Source organism: Aspergillus tubingensis (assembly GCF_013340325.1).
Source record: "Aspergillus tubingensis WU-2223L DNA, scaffold_11, whole genome shotgun sequence".
NCBI classification, from domain to species: Eukaryota; Fungi; Ascomycota; class Eurotiomycetes; order Eurotiales; family Aspergillaceae; genus Aspergillus; species Aspergillus tubingensis.
This window is the reverse complement of record NW_023336285.1, coordinates 1,790,847-1,808,121: the sequence shown is the minus strand read 5'-3', so window position 1 is coordinate 1,808,121 and position 17,275 is coordinate 1,790,847. Positions and strand designations below refer to the sequence as shown.

At 49.9% G+C, this 17,275-nt stretch overlaps 8 protein-coding genes across 8 annotated transcripts; 3 read left to right on the top strand and 5 right to left on the bottom strand.

The window, feature by feature from the left end:
• Window positions 1–60: 60 nt before the first annotated feature.
• On the bottom strand, window positions 61–825 carry AtWU_09953 (ureidoglycolate hydrolase; the record flags this gene model as incomplete). The annotated part of the gene is made up of 1 exon (XM_035505059.1): window positions 61–825. The coding sequence occupies one exon, from the start codon at window positions 823–825 to the stop codon at window positions 61–63; it is 765 nt and encodes a 254-aa protein (XP_035360952.1).
• A 1,764-nt stretch (window positions 826–2,589) lies between these two features.
• Window positions 2,590–4,164, top strand: AtWU_09952 (glycoside hydrolase family 76 protein; the record flags this gene model as incomplete). The annotated part of the gene is made up of 4 exons (XM_035505058.1): window positions 2,590–2,680; window positions 2,786–3,030; window positions 3,083–3,532; window positions 3,583–4,164. The coding sequence occupies 4 exons, from the start codon at window positions 2,590–2,592 to the stop codon at window positions 4,162–4,164; spliced, it is 1,368 nt and encodes a 455-aa protein (XP_035360951.1).
• Window positions 4,165–4,496: 332 nt separating this feature from the next.
• Window positions 4,497–6,365, bottom strand: AtWU_09951 (MDR family MFS transporter; the record flags this gene model as incomplete). The annotated part of the gene is made up of 4 exons (XM_035505057.1): window positions 4,497–5,222; window positions 5,288–5,747; window positions 5,799–6,136; window positions 6,186–6,365. The coding sequence occupies 4 exons, from the start codon at window positions 6,363–6,365 to the stop codon at window positions 4,497–4,499; spliced, it is 1,704 nt and encodes a 567-aa protein (XP_035360950.1).
• Window positions 6,366–7,698: 1,333 nt separating this feature from the next.
• Window positions 7,699–8,724, bottom strand: AtWU_09950 (protein kinase family protein; the record flags this gene model as incomplete). Its single annotated transcript, XM_035505056.1, has 2 exons — window positions 7,699–8,601; window positions 8,656–8,724. 2 exons carry the CDS (start codon window positions 8,722–8,724, stop codon window positions 7,699–7,701), a joined length of 972 nt encoding a protein of 323 aa, XP_035360949.1.
• An 890-nt stretch (window positions 8,725–9,614) lies between these two features.
• AtWU_09949 (chlorogenic acid esterase precursor) lies at window positions 9,615–11,353 on the top strand (the record flags this gene model as incomplete). The annotated part of the gene is made up of 4 exons (XM_035505055.1): window positions 9,615–10,132; window positions 10,232–10,742; window positions 10,797–10,930; window positions 10,990–11,353. 4 exons carry the CDS (start codon window positions 9,615–9,617, stop codon window positions 11,351–11,353), a joined length of 1,527 nt encoding a protein of 508 aa, XP_035360948.1.
• A 395-nt stretch (window positions 11,354–11,748) lies between these two features.
• On the bottom strand, window positions 11,749–13,272 carry AtWU_09948 (cytochrome P450; the record flags this gene model as incomplete). Its single annotated transcript, XM_035505054.1, has 1 exon — window positions 11,749–13,272. The coding sequence occupies one exon, from the start codon at window positions 13,270–13,272 to the stop codon at window positions 11,749–11,751; it is 1,524 nt and encodes a 507-aa protein (XP_035360947.1).
• Window positions 13,273–13,396: 124 nt separating this feature from the next.
• AtWU_09947 (Zn(II)2Cys6 transcription factor) lies at window positions 13,397–14,960 on the top strand (the record flags this gene model as incomplete). Its single annotated transcript, XM_035505053.1, has 5 exons — window positions 13,397–13,515; window positions 13,564–13,592; window positions 13,650–14,128; window positions 14,177–14,223; window positions 14,279–14,960. 5 exons carry the CDS (start codon window positions 13,397–13,399, stop codon window positions 14,958–14,960), a joined length of 1,356 nt encoding a protein of 451 aa, XP_035360946.1.
• Window positions 14,961–15,942: 982 nt separating this feature from the next.
• On the bottom strand, window positions 15,943–17,007 carry AtWU_09946 (Tim17/Tim22/Tim23/Pmp24 family protein; the record flags this gene model as incomplete). Its single annotated transcript, XM_035505052.1, has 6 exons — window positions 15,943–16,000; window positions 16,070–16,293; window positions 16,345–16,558; window positions 16,672–16,698; window positions 16,785–16,900; window positions 16,993–17,007. The coding sequence occupies 6 exons, from the start codon at window positions 17,005–17,007 to the stop codon at window positions 15,943–15,945; spliced, it is 654 nt and encodes a 217-aa protein (XP_035360945.1).
• Window positions 17,008–17,275: the final 268 nt, after the last annotated feature.

The following is a 17,275-nucleotide window of genomic DNA, read 5'->3' as shown; positions in this document are numbered from 1 at the left end:
GATAAGAAGGTACAATGAACCTTATCCCCCCTAGAGCTTCGACCCTTACCATAACCGTTTTCATAGCTTCGCCAGAGCCTTCTTAGTTCCCTCGCCCGATACTTCTACAGCGATGCCCTCCCCAAACCTCACCTCCTGACAATCCTCATCCCCAACCCCATTCATAAACTGCACCACCACAAAATCCACCCTCCTCTTCCCAATAACCACCATAGGCGCATGCCACGTTCCCGCACCATATGTAACAGCCTGGCCACCTCTAGCCACAAAGGCCCTCAAGCGACTCAAATCCGGCGGATCAACCACAGTTACAGTCTTCCCATCGTCCGTCCTCGCAGTAGCCGTAGTGCCCTTCAATGATGGCGCCACAATAACCAAGTAGAACGGCTCCTCCTCCACCTCACCTCCCGCGCCTGTTGTCTTCACCTGACTCGACAAATCAATCGGGGTGAAAGTTTGCGTAGTGTAGGGATGTCTTTCCAGAATGCGCACATCAAACACATTCACGTTCTTATGGGCGACAGTGCGGAGTTTGCGCGGAAAGCACGAGAACATCGTCATGCGGGCGGAAGAGGGCTGGCCGCTCGGAGCGGTGGAGTAATTATCAGTCATTGGACCGATCGGGCTGTACTTCAGGGCGGAGGATTGGTTGGCGAGGACGGGGACTGGCGATAGCGTTTTCAGGGTACTCTCTGGTGGAGGAGTGGTGATATTGCGAGCTAGAGGAGATGATATGGCTGTGCCGAAATCGGAGAAGGCCTCTGGGGTGAGGGGAGCGGGGGTGAGGTTGAGGAGTGGACTGGTGGTGAGGGTCGGTGGTGGCATTGTTGTTGTGTTGGAAGTATATGTTCTTATTCGGGTTATTTGCAAGGAAAAATAATGTACAATGTGAAAGAAGGATTGAAGGTAGGGGACCTGCCCGAATGGTTGAATTGAGTGGTTTGATAGATGGGGAATGAGAGGAGAAGGGCGGGATGGGGTGATGATTTGTTATCTAAGTACCCCAGAAGGGCATCGGGAGTCGCCGTCATAGTGTTGACGCTAAGATCGGCGGTCGGAAGGGCCCGACGTCAGATTGATTGGGTTGGAGAAGAGGAGTAGATCAACATTGCTCTGCTATAGAAGGGGTCTTTTCATCATTGATAACATCATTTGTGGGACATGGGAGAGATCCCAATTCTTGTTCTGGGAGATGTATTTTTGGAAGTAGTTCTTCCTCCTTACCGGAAGTTTAGCCCTCTTCCCGGGCCCGTCACTTGCATTCTGGCACATTGAGATGCGGGTCGCAATGCAAGGGATGACGGGCGTTTAAAAGGTTAACAAGTGTCATTTAATGACCGCATTATCTCTTGATTTGTCCCGGTTTCAATGGTTGGTTACTTCCAAATGTGACCTATCTATAAGGTCAGGTGATCAGGTTCCTCTACTTTCCTCTTTCCTCTATCTCTTCCGTTTGTCTTCACCTCTTCGGTTTCGCTTATACGCTGTTGTTTGAGTTCTCATACGGCCACTGAATATTTTCTCAGTGGTTTCACAATTGAACTCAGAGCAATACAATTCGCGATCATATCAAGTGTGTGATAGATCTCAGATACACGCAATCCAGCAGCATTGTTTAGCTCCGAATATATATTCAGAGAGAGTACTATGCACACTAGTACTGCCAGCCATCCAATTGATGCTGGCAGATGAAGAGCTGAACAGTACTGGATTCCTTCATCAACGCCTTAACACACAGACACACCAATTTGTCTTCCTAGTAGCGAAACCATCAACTCCTTCCCTTTGATGCTTTATTCTCCAGAATATTTTGCTAGGATCCGTCAGTTCCTTTGGACATGCATGATCGGCTGAGTCAGCCAATAGACTGCCACGTGAGGCTAAGCCTCTGACTAATCGGGGCGATCCATCGGGGCTGGCAAAAAAGCCAAAAAACCGACGAGTAAAACCGACTTCACGGTAGTGGATCGGCAGTGGAATCTCCCGGTCTTAAAGGCTGAAAGCGTTATCGCGCTTCGCTTGGGCTCCACAGAGACTCGTCAGTAGTTCGGATTTTGGATGCCAGTTTGTCTGGGCATCTTTCTCGGCGCAGGCTTGTCCAATGCTTTGTGGAAAACGAGTGGATTCTCCCCCTCAAATTATGCAATCAAAATGAGTATACTCATCAGCTGCCAATTGATAGTCTGGAAAACACACTACTGAAACTCGGTCTTCACCGGGATTCTGGTCTCCTTATATTTCTTGGATCAATAGTGTGACGCACCAGGTACCGGAAAAAGAATTTCGAGCTAGCCTTAGCTGGATTGAGGTCGGACTTAAGGCATGCAAAATTTATTCGGACAAGAAATGGCAGATTGTTGGTTGACGTACGCTGGTGCGGAGGGTGACGACTCCGGCTTAGGCAGTCACTTTTTGTTGGCGCCAATCCAGTCTCATAAGGTGAACTCTTTGCCCACCAGTTCTGATCCAGTCAAAGGCGTTGAAATGCCTTCCCCAGTTCGCTAGTCTTTGCCTCCTGTTCGCTTTCGGATTTCCGTTCCTTATCTTGTATCGATATCCTGTGATTGTGCCGTCGTGATCTTCCTTCCAATGGCGGGGAATCAGTGGCTACGATGTGTGCTGGTTCTGGCCCTGGCGGTACTTGGGGCCCAAGGTATCAGTCTTGATATCAGCAGCGAGGGTATGTGAATTTTAAGCCGTGGTAGCTAATCGGGCCTGAGATATGGTTGACGGGCTCGATCTCCGCAACTCAACCGCAGATGAACCTAACCGCTCTCGTTCACAGATTCGATTAAGAATGCAGCATCAACCGCCGCCTACGGCATGATGAAGCATTACAAAGGAAATGAATCTGGCGAAATTCCGGGCAAGATCCCCAATACTTGGTGGGAAGGTGGCGCCATGTTCATGACGCTCATGCAATACTATCACTACACGGGGGATTCCACCTACAACCAGGAAGTCATCCAGGGCATGCAGTGGCAGTCGGGCGATTGCGATTTCATGCCGGCGAACTGGAGTAGCTACATCGTGAGTTCCTCGCCTAATGGCTGCCCCTTCCCCAACTAATCAAGGCATCCAGGGAAACGACGATCAAATGTTCTGGGGTTTGGCCGCTATGACTGGTGCCGAACTGAACTTTCCCGACTCTAGCGATGGATACTCCTGGCTTTCGCTGGCGCAGGGTGTCTTCAATACCCAGGTCGCCCGCTGGGATAATTCTACCTGCGATGGGGGTATGCGGTGGCAGATTTACACCTACGAATCCGGTTATACCATGAAAAACGCCATTTCCAATGGTGGTCTGTTTCAACTGTCGGCTCGGCTGGCGCGCTATACTAGCAACCAGACCTACTATGACTGGGCAGAGCGCATCTGGGACTGGTCGACCACGACGCCGCTGTTGAGCAACTCAACCTGGAATGTCGCTGACTCGACATCGACGACAAACGACTGCAGTACCCAGGGCGATAACCAGTGGAGCTACAACTACGGTGCTTATCTTGGAGGAGCTGCATACATGTACAATTACGTAGGTGGGCCCACCGCATCGAGAAACGATCAACTCCTAACCTATCACAGACCAACGGTACCAGCACCAAATGGATGAACGCCGTCGATGGCCTGCTGAATCGCACGTTGAACAAGTTCTTCCCGGCGAGCCACGGCGGTGAAATCCTAACGGAGATTCTATGTGAACCGACAGAGGTGTGTAACGACAACGAAATCATCTTCAAGGGTCTCGTGTCTGCCTGGCTCGCCTACACTGCCCTACTGGTTCCGTCCACCTATAATAGAATCCTGCCCAAGCTGCAAGGATCTGCCCAGGGCGCTGCCGCAACCTGCACCGGGTATGGTAACAACACCTGCGGCGTGCGATGGTGGAACAGTACCTGGGATGGCTGGAGCGGACTCGAGGAACAAATGAGCGTTACCAGCGTCTTCTCGTCGAATATGATCGCCTTCAACTCCTCGTCTGCACCGTTGACTTCCAGCACGGGAGGCAACAGCACCAGCAACCCGTCGGCCGGAACCGATGACAGCTCCGATGACAAGACCATTCTCAGCACGATCACCACGGGAGACCGCGCGGGAGCGGGCATCGTGACAGTTGCTTTTGCTGGGGGTTGGATTGGCTTGATGGCATGGTTGATGCTCGGTTAATGATACCATAATTGGCGTTATTTTTGTATATATTGTGTAAATAATTAGACGAAGATATGTCTGCAAAAGCATCATTGCAAACACTATTAATATATGAGAAGAGGATTCATATGGCAGTGTTCGGGTGTATTGCTATTAGAGCGTTTTGTATGTACATGCAATTGCTAATAATTGTATCGCATCCATCAACTGCCAGAAACACGGTATGATGTATGTATGGTATATAAACTAAAAACGGCATAAACTTTTGATTATTTCAAGGGACAATAGGTATTGTTTGCCAGGTGAAAATTATCACACAACACAAAACATCCCTCTGCAAGGGAAATGACCTACTGCTCCAACACGGGCTGCTTCTCCTTCAGCCCCGTCTTCGTCTCCACATGCTCCTCGCTAAGATGCTGACGAGTGATAAACACACTAGCAACGAACCCACAAGCAGCGAGACAAGCATACATAATCCACATATTACGAAGACTCCACGCATATGCATCCGCCACAGCGTGTCGCTGAGTCGGATCCTGGACCGCGCGGACGGCATCAACATTAGCTGCCGCCTCTGTGCCAGAGAACTCAGCCAATAGCGACGAGGACAGCCCCGCAGCCTTGAGACCGTCCTGTCGCATGTCCATGCTGTTCTGGAACACGACACCCCCGAGCACTACGGACATGGCCATTGCGACGTTGCGGATGAAGCCGAAGGTGGCGGTTGCGCTGGCGGTGTTGGCCTGGGTGATGTTGCTTTGGAGGGCGAGGAGAGGCGGGAAGAAGAGCATTCCGCAGCCCATGCCGGCGGTGATTTGGTACCCGACGATTTTTCCGAGGGAGGAGGTGGCGCTGTAGTTGGTGAAGAGGCCTACTCCGAGAACTACAAGGGCGGTGCCGGCCCAGATGATTTCGAGGTAGCGGCCCGTGCGGTGGATGAGGAGGCCGGAGAAGAGACTGAATGCTGCTTCGGTTAGGACGAAGGGGAGGATTAGGACGCCGGAGCGGAATGGGGTGGATTCTTTGGCGGATTGGAAGTAGAGTGGGAGGTAGTATTCTGCTCCGAGGTAGGCCTGGTGGGAGGGGGAAGGGTTAGTGGTGTGATTGATGTGAGAGGTTTGTGGGTGGAGGGTCGTACAAAGCCATGTGTGAAGTCGACTAGGAAGCAGGCGACGTTGGACCGGTTCCTGAATACGCCAAGGGGCATGAGGGGGTATTTGGCTAGCTTCTTCTCACTGTAGATGAAGGCGAACGACATCAGACAGCCGAAGACGATCAGGCAGATTACCTTGGGGGAGCCCCAGGGGAATGTGGCGCCGCCAAAGTCTAAGCCTAGCAGAAGTAGGATGATGAGTGCGAGCATGGAGAAGCTTCCCCACCAATCCACGGCCTTGATACCGGCCAGGACGGGGGTCCTTGGATTGTGTATATCCAGGAACACATAGAGCAGCACAAAGGCCGTTCCACAGACGGGAAGATTGATCCAGAAAATCCACCTCCATGAAACAGATTGGGTGAAAGCCCCACCCACGATCGGCCCCAAGGCACCAGCGATGGCCCAGATGAACTCGATCAATCCGAGGAACAGACTGCGGAGTCTATCTTAATGTCAGCTACATACCAGAAAAGATAAGAGGTGTGAGCAGTACCTGACGCTGAACAAGTCAGAAATGGTGATGGTAATCAGCTGAATGAGACCACCACCAGCTATACCTTGTATGACACGGCCGGTAATCAGCATGGGCATACCATTGGCTTTGGCGCAGATGATTGATGCTACAAAGAATAGGGCAACGGCTGTGAGGAGGATAGGCTTTCGCCCCCAGATATCGGACAAATTGGCCCAAATGTTGGAACTGGCGGCATTGGCGAGGAGATAAGCACCACCAATCCATACATATCCGGATGCTGAATGCAGGTCGGACGAGATCGTTGGTGTAGCAGTAGCCACAATAGTCTGATCAAGTGCGGAAATAAAGAGCGCAAGCTACATCTTATAAGCAGGGTGTTAAAATAAAATCTAGAGAGAAACACACCGAAAGGGCAAGCATAGTTGCAAAGATCTTCCAATTACTGCGAGGCCCAAGGGTTTCAGGTTCTTCGGACTGAAGACCCTGTCGGGGAGTTTCTAGATCTTGTGCATTGGATACTATATTCTCCGAACCGCATTGATCAGGTCCATAGTTCTCGCTCACGGTTCCGGACGTGGATAGCATTTCGATTGGCTGCCGATCGGCACCAATCGAGTCTCTAGAAGAACCCAACGCCATTGGTACCTCTTCTTCAAGAAATGGAACGCCAATATCAGCCTGTAAAGATTTTGGCGAGGAAAGGACAGGATGGGGAAGATGGATGCAGGGCGAAAAGATTGAGTCACGGCTGTTTGTTCAGTTTGTCTGTGTCTTGGCTGGGGTTCCCGTTTGCCGATATCTCTCCATCTTTCATCCCTTCTTTGCCGAGTGAGTAATTAGAAGTAGAGCGATCTCACAGGCACAATGCTTAAATATGCTGCAGGCTCCTCGTCGTTTAATACTGCATGTAGGGGAGGCGCAATCCCTACATCAGTTGCGTGACCGTCCATCTGGGGCGGTTGACAGCTCCACTCTGTTGGCGCATATGATATAGTAATTGGTACCAGTAGTATCTAATGAGGACGTTTCAAACTCGTAGTATGATTGAATGCCTCATCATCTTTCTAGCTCAATATGACCATACATCATCAGACCTTATCTTTCTATTTTGTACTCGTTACGGTATAGGACTACTGAAGCAAAGATTAAAGCTTGAACAAGGCAAAATTAAAGATGATGGATTTCCTTTGGATTTCCATTGGTCTTCTACTGGCACTTTCCCTAACAATTCATAGTCTGAGCCCACTTGGCTGCTACAGTGATGAAAGCTCACTTCATGGGTAGGCTAAGATGGATTGATCCGGCCGGTGTCTTGCGTCCCAGGAATAGGCGACTACCCAATCAAGCTCTACATTTGTAGCGTCAATCGATATCTTAACTGATAGCAAATGGATAGTCCCGGATGAAGCCATATATGCGAGAAGTCAATACCAAATATGCCCCGAGCTGTAGGTACATATAGTGTATATTGTCAGATGAGAGGTGCTAAGTGACATCTATAAAAGATAGGCAAGGCTCTAAAGCAACCAGAAAACGCAATATACACACAGGAGTCAAAAGCTAATCGAGATCTTACCCCTTTTTCAAGGAAGAAAAGTTTCAAGAAAAGGTGAGCTTTGATAAATTTCTACTCTAGCCATACTGACGTGCATAGGAAATGTGTGAGGTCCACGTTACAACGACTCGCTATACAAACTGCCCTGCTTCTTGCACCAGAGTCAGGCGCGTCTTGTATAAAGAAGGATGTCCCACCTACGCAGCAACTGGACGGACTTGCCCCTATCCGAAAGAAAAGCACCTTGGCCAAACAATCACTCGAAGCCAGTGCCCAGACCACAGAGATGAGGGATTCGCAGAGCGCGACACTCGATGAATATGAGTGGCTTGGACGGAAGCCGTTGGACCTAAAGGGAATGACTTATGGTAAATACTCGACTTCCACAGCTGCAACGGCGTCATGAACAGCCTGGGCCGAATGGATCTGTCCACGCCAACACTCTGAAATCACAAAACCACATAAGACGTTAGAAACATCAGGAAATTGTTGAACTTCGTATAGCTTCTCGACCTCATCACTGAGGATGTCCTTGTAGGGATAAGTGCCTGTCATTATAAAGTAAATTAGAGACCCCAGACCGAAAATGTCGTCTCCATAAACCGGAGGGACATTCCAGTCATAGCCAGGAGGTCGGAATCTTGTTGCTGGAGTAGCTGAGGGTTCTGTACCACATAGTGAAGCGCCACCAAAGTCAGCGATTTTGACATTGAGGCTCGAGTCGAGAAGGAAATTTCTGGGCGAAAGATCACAGTGTATGATGTGATGAGCATGGAGAGCACTGAGTGCTTTAGCAACCTGTTTACACCATTGGAGTCGAAGTTGAAGGGTTATATCTGGCATGTTATGTTGAATGTATTCTTTGAGATTCCCATTCTCCAAATATTCCATAGTGAGGCAGCAAGTTTCTTGATCCCAATTCAGTATCTTGGGAACACATGGATGTTCTCCTATCATTGCATAAACCTTGGCCTCAAGCCGCATATTACGACGGTGGTCTTCTTCTTCAGGAGGGCAGTATGGATTTGGGATAGGTGTCTTCATAACGGCACCAGAAGGCAGTCGCTCAAGAATAGCGGTTCCTCCCCAAGCCAAGGTTTTGCCTTTGGTAACATATATCACTTCTCCTGGACGTGCTTCCGGTATCTTGCTGAGACTCAAGGAATCTCCTCCTTCTGTCAAACCAGAAACACATATGTAGGTTATCTCTTGGGGATAAGGCTTGGGCAGGTTACTCCTTTCTACTGTTGATTGCCTGGCTGTCTTCTAGGTAGAAGTGGTAAGGAAGCAGTGAATTACACATGATAGAATTGAACTTACTGCATCTGGCTCTGCTTCCAGGCGGCTAGGGCACTCAGTTTCGGCATTGTGTCTATGACGAGGGAGCATTGCTGTAAAGAGGCTACTTATAGAAAAGTAGACGAAGTAAAGAGAAGACCAAATGGGATCAATGAACAATAGCAAACTCGGCATCATGAGTCTCATCAATGTCATCATTAAAAATACCTTCGGGCTGTGTTTTTAAGCTGAATTATGATACTGACTCGCAGTAAGGGAACTGCGTAGGGGTGATAGATTGATAGATGGATAGTGTGAGGAAACGAAGATGAAAGAGCGATTTAATAATAGGTATGCACAATTCATTAGTAAGCAAAAACAATATTTATGTTCATATGTCTCGTGTCCCTAACGAAGCAGACGGAATCCGCCAGGAAAACTGATTGCGTTACTGCAACAATCAACGTCCAACTGACGAGCACCATGCTTGCATTCTAATTTGATGAAATCCTCACACCGGCTTAATTCTTTTCCCTAGATCCATTTCCGGCTCCAAATGGCTTCTCAAACGACCGGAGTATTGGTGCATCGGCTATACGGATAGGCGTGTAAGCGACACGAGGTGTCTGCTAAGTCGAAATAGGCTTGAACTCCGCCTGCTCGTCTGTCGGAGTTATCCTACCGAACTGTTCCTTCGAGGTGTACGAATCCACACTCCGGACCAATGCGGGAGACCCTGGAAGTCCCTTCCCCAGTTTTCGGGGATTCTCCGCGTCTGGTCCCTCTGCAAATGTGGAGTTGACGGCACAAATGACGCATTGGCGGCCAATGCAGAATCTACTAGCTTGCCGTCCTCGGAAAAGAGTAAGCTATCAGACATCATGCTATCAAGAATTTAGAAGTATTAGTATGGCTGTATGTCACTTTCAACATGGCGTTGAGGTCATTGCTTCTCTGCTATCGTCCCGATTGAACCTGCCAGTGGAAACTGCAGCTTAAAGATGGGGGTAAAAGCCTTCAGCTTCTTCGTTGCTGCAGCTCAGCTTTCTGCAGTGACTGCAGCAGCATCTCGCCTAACTGTCGATACAACCGTTGGGCGACTGTATGGCATGGTCAATGGTTCAGCTCCGGATGTTGCGCAGTTCCTTGGAGTTCCGTTTGCAGCACCTCCTGTGAACGAACTACGATTCGCGCCTCCTCAGACGAAGCCTGCAGAGGCTATCATTGATGCCACGAAGATCGGGCCTTCTTGCCCGCAATATCCGTTGACCACGAAGACAGACCCGTCTGTGTACACGTTTGACTCTCCTTGGCTACAACCATATGGACCGACATCAGAGGATTGCCTGACTCTCAATGTTTGGAGCCCATTGCATGCCGTCAATGAGACGGATGAGCCATTGCCAGTGTTGATCTGGATGTTCGGCGGCGGGTTCTACGAGGGAGGGCTCTTGACGAACGGTTTTGATCCGAGTAATTGGATCCAAAGGACACAGTCTCATATTGTCGTTGCCATCAAGTGAGTCCTCTTTTTCTTGTCCATTGCTTGGACCCGTCTTGAACTTGGCAACGAATGTCTCTCCTTCTCGGCATTGCAACTGATCACTTGCAACTCTAGCTATCGGGTCAACATCTTTGGCTTTCCCAACGCTGCAGGCCTTGCTGAGACCCAGCAGAACCTTAACTTTGGACTTCTTGACCAAAGATTTGCGGTTGAATGGGTTCGAGATAATATTGCTGCTTTTGGAGGAGACCCGTCCAAGATTACTCTCTGGGGCCAGAGCTCTGGAGCAGCCAGCACGGACTATTACAACTACGCCTGGCCCGATGATCCCATTGTGTCTGGCCTGATCATGCATTCAGGCAGTGTCTTTGCTACAGGTTCCAGTGCAGACGTTGAGCATACGAACTTCACCTTTGTGGCTGAGCACATGGGCTGCGGCGAACTCTCCCCTCGAGCAGAATTGGCTTGCATGAGGAACGTTAGCGCAGACTCCATCATTCAGTTTTACGAAAACTACACCCTGTACTCGACCGGTCCTACTCTGAAGTTCACAACTATTGTGGACAATGTGACCAAATTTGAGGACTACACTGCCAGGGCTTATGCAGGAAATTACTCAAAGCTTGTGAGCAGCTACCGTTCCTGATACTCGTTCTATGCTGATTGTCTTGCCATCAAGCCCGCTATTTTCGGCACCAACGCCAATGAAGAAGCCTCTTTGGTTGCTTGGGCTGGACCTCAAGGTCCAAACATGACCTACGTTCACGAAGAGACCGTGTCCACCCACCTCTGTCCGGCAAACTACAATGGGCAGTGCGTCTTTATCCACCCCATGTTTTCAGCTCAATACTGATCGTTTATTGATAATATAGTCTTCGCTACAACACCTCATCCCTCTCCTTCCGCTACTTCAATACGGCTAACTTCAGTAACATTTCCCCTCGACCTTGGGAAGGAGCTTACCACAGCTCCGAACTCCCCTTGCTATTTGGCACATACTCGGAGTATGGCGGACCCGCTACGCCTTTCGAGACCACCGTAGCATCCCACTGGCAGGATCTCTATCTTGCGTTCATGCGGGATCCGGTCAATGCGCTCCCAGCAATGGGATGGCCTGCGTATCATCCTGATGGGTATGCGATGATGTTCGCTGCCAACGGGACCGTTACGAGTCTGCTGCCAATGAGTACTTTGGAGACCCCGTGTGCTGGCATTCCCGAACCAACTATAGGATGAATGCAGTAACTGTTCTGCCAGCAGGAGCTGGGAGAAAGCCGAATCTGAGGCAGAACTGGACGCATGTACATACTCTGTCAACAGTCTACACTAGGTAAATAAAGAACCGGGTTACTGAGCCAGCCTAAGGGAGGCTTGGTAGCTGGGAGGGGTACGACAAAGAGGCATGTTTGAGCTTTTATACCATCGCTTCATATACAGACCATCTCCAGGGATGCTGATTAATACATTATATGAGATTATTGAATCCTTCCCATGCTATGTGTATGCAAATATTAAGGCTTCGGAGTAACATTGGCATGCCCCAAATTAATTACATACATGAGAACGCAATTTTCAGATAGTACATCTTCCCAATTACTATTATTGACACTTCCTCTACCAAACATCGTAATCTACTCCCGTCTCGTGACAACAACAGGCAAGCTCCCCGTATGCCCACTAAACGTCTCCATAGTCTCCAACTCCCACCCTTCCTCCCTTAAGGTAAGATCATACCTCCAGACCAAGGCCGCAATAATCAACTGCATCTGAAAATAAGCAATATTCCGTCCCAGACATCCCCTTCCTCCCTGCGAGAAAGCCAGAAACCCGCGCTGCATATCACGCGACCCAGGCTGCAACCACCGCTCGGGAACATAGCGCTCTGAATCGGTATCGAAGATATCCGGATCTCGGTGGACGGTATACGTGGATACAGAAACGGTGGTGCCTTCGTCTAACCACTCACCAGACACCATCATACCTCCCTTCGGGACAACGCGAGGAAGACCGCCGGGGATGGAGGAACGAAGTCGTAGGCCTTCGTCTATGCAGGCACGGAGATAGGGAAGGTTCTTGACGAGGTCATATGGTATGGGGCTTGATGAATCATTGTGTGGTGGAAGTGCATCTGCAAGTTCTGCACGAAGACGTCGAACTACGTGTGGATTGCTGGCGATGTACCAGATGATGTTGGTCAGGGCAATCTCTGTATTTCCTCCGGCAGCACTGAAGAGGTTTTGGGCCTCTGTCACTAGTTCACCCAGCTCCAAACACAGAGGATGCTCGCGGTTACTGTCCCAGAGGAGCGTGGTCATAAGATCGTCTAGTGGCGGGAGACCTGCGTCCACTCGCTCAATGTCCATCTTTACTCGTTCGCGCACAAAGTGTGTGGTTATGTGTTGGAGCTGGGTACCGTGCTTCCAGCCTGAATGCCAGCAGGTTAGATGCTTGAGCATGGCCCTGAGCTTTGGTGCCCATCCGAGGCTGGTGGAGATGTGCAGGGCGCTAGTGAGCAGTTGGTGAATCTCGCCTTTGTATGGGGATCCGGACGGTGTTTTGATAGTGACGCTGGTGCTGCCTCGCTCTATGAAGTGGGAGTCATGGTGGAAGAAAGTGACAAAGATCAGGTTGTACATGAGGTGCATCATTATCTGCTTCATGTCCACTTCCTCCCCGTTGGAAGAGTCCAGTATGCGAAAGACACGCTGCAGGTGGTCTTGAACCACAGACTCGAGCTCAACGATACGTTTCTGGGAGAAGGCGATGGTAAATCGCTTTCGTTTGATACTATGGATATCTCTATCCTGAGCGTCAGATACGTTGAGGTGAGTTGAGTTGAATGTCTGATAAAAGTCATCTTTCAGTGCTGGTGTCCCGTGACCATAAATGTCGCGAATTGCTTCAGCCGTCGAAAAGGAGACGTGGCTTGGCCCGACTCGGACGATGCTGCCATATTTGAGGTGTGCTTTATGGACGGCCACGGTACGTGTACGAAGGTATTGCTTCCATACTCCCCAGAGATCAGTTATAGGAGCGACTGACACTCCAGGGAAGCGCTTCAGACCTTTGGGGTCATGGAGATATGTGTATATGGGGGCGAGGACAGCCCTGAGAACGATAAGGATATTAACCACGACAATAATCTCTTTGTACATGATGCGTTGATATCAGAAGCCAGATAGCAAGCAGTATCCTGGCTCGATCTTCTGTCACGCAGCTTGATGCTAGATGAAGCTGATATACTTGCACCCTCGGCGCCGAGTTGCCTGATCGGGAACAATGCAGCAAACCAGGGCTGTCTTAGACTTCCCCGCAAAGGAAGAAAAGACCGAGCATGTCTTTCCACCATCCTCACTGCTGCCGCCTCCCAAATGCTGGAAAATGCGCAAGAAGACTTGGTGAGTTGTCTCTTGACTGCAGGGATGTATGCTGACCCAGACACGCAGTCTGACATGCAAATCTCGCAAGGTGCGATGTAAGGGCCCAGTGAGCTCGGAGATTATGCCAGGTCTATGGAGCTGATCCCCCACAGGCGATGGAGTTCAGCCTGTCTGTGGTCGCTGCTCCAAGTCAAGTCGCTCTTGTTGCTACGCTCAACATCGGTCTGCGACCATCGCCTTTCGACATAGCAAATTGTCGACTTTCGTAGCTCAAGCAGAAGGATTCACCCAAAATGATAAGATTGACGTCTCAGTCTCAACACAACCCCCTGCATCTACTCCGGTGGTGACAGAAACCACTCAAGTGCCATCAACTTCTCTATTTCCTACTGAACCGGTGGTGTCTGCTCTCCCCGCTAATGATCGAACCCTACCGCATAATGTTATTCGCTATCCTACCTCTGAGTCAGGAGAAGCAGCATCGAGTCCATCCTTCCCACGAAACCCGTACACAGTTTCGCTGACTGCACCAATCCCCAGGCCTGGTCTCTTCTACAGACATGCGCCTCGGAGACTAACGACCATAGAGGGCGAACTATTACACTTCTTTGTGCAGAACATCGGACCCTGGGTACACACAACCATCTAATAATACGATCATGCCCTGACAATGTAACAGCTAGATGTCACCAGCCCTGAGCGCCATTATACATATACGGTTCCTCGGTATCCACTCACATCCTTTTCTATAGCAGACAACAAACCTAATACCAAACCACAGACTATCCCTACAATGCACCCTCCTCCACACAGCCATCATGGCCTGTGCCGCGCACATCCTCCGCCTCCTCAACCCCGAGCGAACCGAGCTGTCATCCGAAGAAGACAAATACCAATCTACATGCATCAACCTCCTCATTCCCATCCTCAACGACGTAGGCTCAGCAGTCCAAGACGAAGCTGTGCTCGCCACCATTACTATCCTCCGCATGTCCGAGCAATACGACGAATACCACATAGACCGCCAATGCCACCTAGTCCCTGGAGCATTCGCGCATCTCGACCCCTCCGTGCAAGCATCCACCCGCACTGGGGGTCTACTACAAGCGACCTTCTATTCCTACGTGCGGGCAGATATCCGCATGGCGATTCTTGGCCGCTGCAGCACCAAGATCGCTGTATCTAGCTGGCCATTGGACGAAAGCTACCCCGAGACAGACGCTGACTGGGCGAATAGGATGACGTGGCTGCTAGTTCATGCGATCAATCACTGCTTTGGTCATGAGTGTCCGGGTTTGTTGCCGAGGGCTCAGTTAGATGAACTTATCGATGGCTGGAGGGTTAATGTGCCTGATACGTTTGAGCCGTATTACTACGAGGAACAGGAACGAGACTCGTTCCCGGTAATTAGGTTGCTTTGTCCGTGGCATGGTATGTCCTTCCCCAATGTCCCATATACTTGAGACTTCCCTTTCCACGTGTTTGCTCAGGTAGTTAAGTATCGATCAATAATTTACCAATGAAAATACAAACAGTCGTCGGCCTCCAATTCTACCACACAGCCAAGATCCTCCTCGCCTCGCATTTCCCACCGCCACACACCACCCCAGATACAAACATCAACACGAACAACGCCCTAACACATCACCACCACCTCAAAACAACCATTCTCCCACACGTCCACACCCTCTGCGCAATCTCCTTCTCCAACGATCACTTTGGATGCCGGATCAACGCCTCTCATTGTGTTGCTATGGGTGAGCATCATCATACCCCACCTCCTTCCTACCCTAGGATCCAAAGTATACTACCAGTACTGTGATATAGTCAACGGATATATAACATAGGTCTATGAACCTACTGGAGCTAACCTTGTATGACTGCACTACAGGAGCGCAGTTCCTCACAGGCCGAGGAGATCAATGGCGCGTAGTAGAGTATTTCAGGATGTTGGGGACGGAGAATGCGTGGCCGAGTCGGGCGTGTTTGGATATGGTGGGGGCAGTTTAGTGTAATATGTATCAAGGTACACTCAGTCGGGTTGTGCTGCGCTGTCGGAAGATTATGCATGTGCGTGCAGTTTGTCTATTCTCCGAATTGCATATCTAACCTGTATTGTAGATCGAGTTTACTTCGTATTTGGGTTATGACCTGGATGACAATCTGATACCTCAACAGCCACCGTTACCTATCTCTCTCTGTCTCTCTATCTTATCATATACACCACATCACACAACCACCATCACTACCAACTCCCTATCCGCCAGCGGGAGGGCTCGAATTTCTGAAGAAGAATACCCCTAAGCATAGACATGAACGAGAAAGAAAAACAATGCCAGCCCTGACACCAATCTATACGCCCCGTGAACGTGACAACCCAATGAACGTATAACAAACCAAAAATGGAAACCCAAGTGCTTAGCACGGATACACTCCCCACCACCTCTATTTGTTGTGTATCAAGAAATTGCGGAACGAATCCCAGTGATCGGAGTCGGCGTAGCTGCAAGGATCAGTATATATCCACTTAGACGGCCTTTCGCAGGCCACCAGGACAATAAAGAGAACATACATATACACCATACTGCTCCTCAAACTCGACATCAGGGTATCGGGGTGCCACCGGAAAATATACATGACAAAGGCCCATGTCAAACTGGCGAATACTGGCCAGGCGTTACTCTCCATCTTGGATCTCGCATCCGGAGTAATCGACGACGACAGCGGGTGCATGTTGGGCCGGACGGCCAGTTTGGCCATTGCGAGCATAACGCGTGCGAAAACGTAGATGACGATCTAGACTCCCGTTAACTTCTGATCATCGCCCCGGCGTCGTGGGATTCCTACCTGTTGCGTGATGCTCGTCTTGTGTCTTCCGAAGACCACGTATCCTCCTACCAACCCAGCCATGAAACTATCGTATCTGCCTTCCTTTCCACCAGTTGTGGGGTTTATGTTGCGAAGTGCGAGCATTACGCCCTTCCAGATGAGCGCGAAGGTGGCTAGATTGCGAGCGTGTTGACGGGTAGCTTTAAGAACGAGCTTGACCTTTTCTCGAATTCTGTATGCATAGACATCGTTGTTGTTAGCTTGAGTGGGCTTGACCGTGCTGACTGGGAGTAAATACCCATGGAGAGGTAGGGGGAAGAGGGACAGAGGAATGCGGGCACTCACGTTCCAGAACGGAAGAGAAAGATCATTCTACACAGCAAGCACATAACTGATTAGCTCTGACCTATACCATAACCTGCTATAATAACAAGGGTAGTATGATATGATATGCATACACTAAAGCATGCGGAAACCGCACTTTGGCACCGTAGACGGCGCCATTGCGCACACCTTTGACGAGAGCTAAGAGCGGCGCAAGATCGGGGTTTGTGACTAGCGAGTCAAGACGGGACTGTATTGCGGTCAATATCATATTTATTTCAAGTTGATATTAAGCTTTAAGATCTGGCTATGTTGGCATGAACAACCGGCTTCATAACTCACCATTAGAGCATCCATCTTGATCTTTCTTGTTTGGTTGTCGGACCTCGGCACGGATCCGGTGAGTGAGCACGGAGGTAGTAAGTAGGATGAGTGAGTTTATTTCACGTCCGGAGAGCTTCCAAGAGCAGGGAGAGTATGCAGCCGCAGTCGCCAGGAGCACTGCTTGCTTGCTTCATAAGGGAGGGAGTGGCAGGGGAGCATGGCAAGTAATGATGGTGGGGGAAAGGAAAGGAAAGTCGGCATTTAAGGAAGGGAAGCAGATCCGCGACGAGCTCCAAAGATC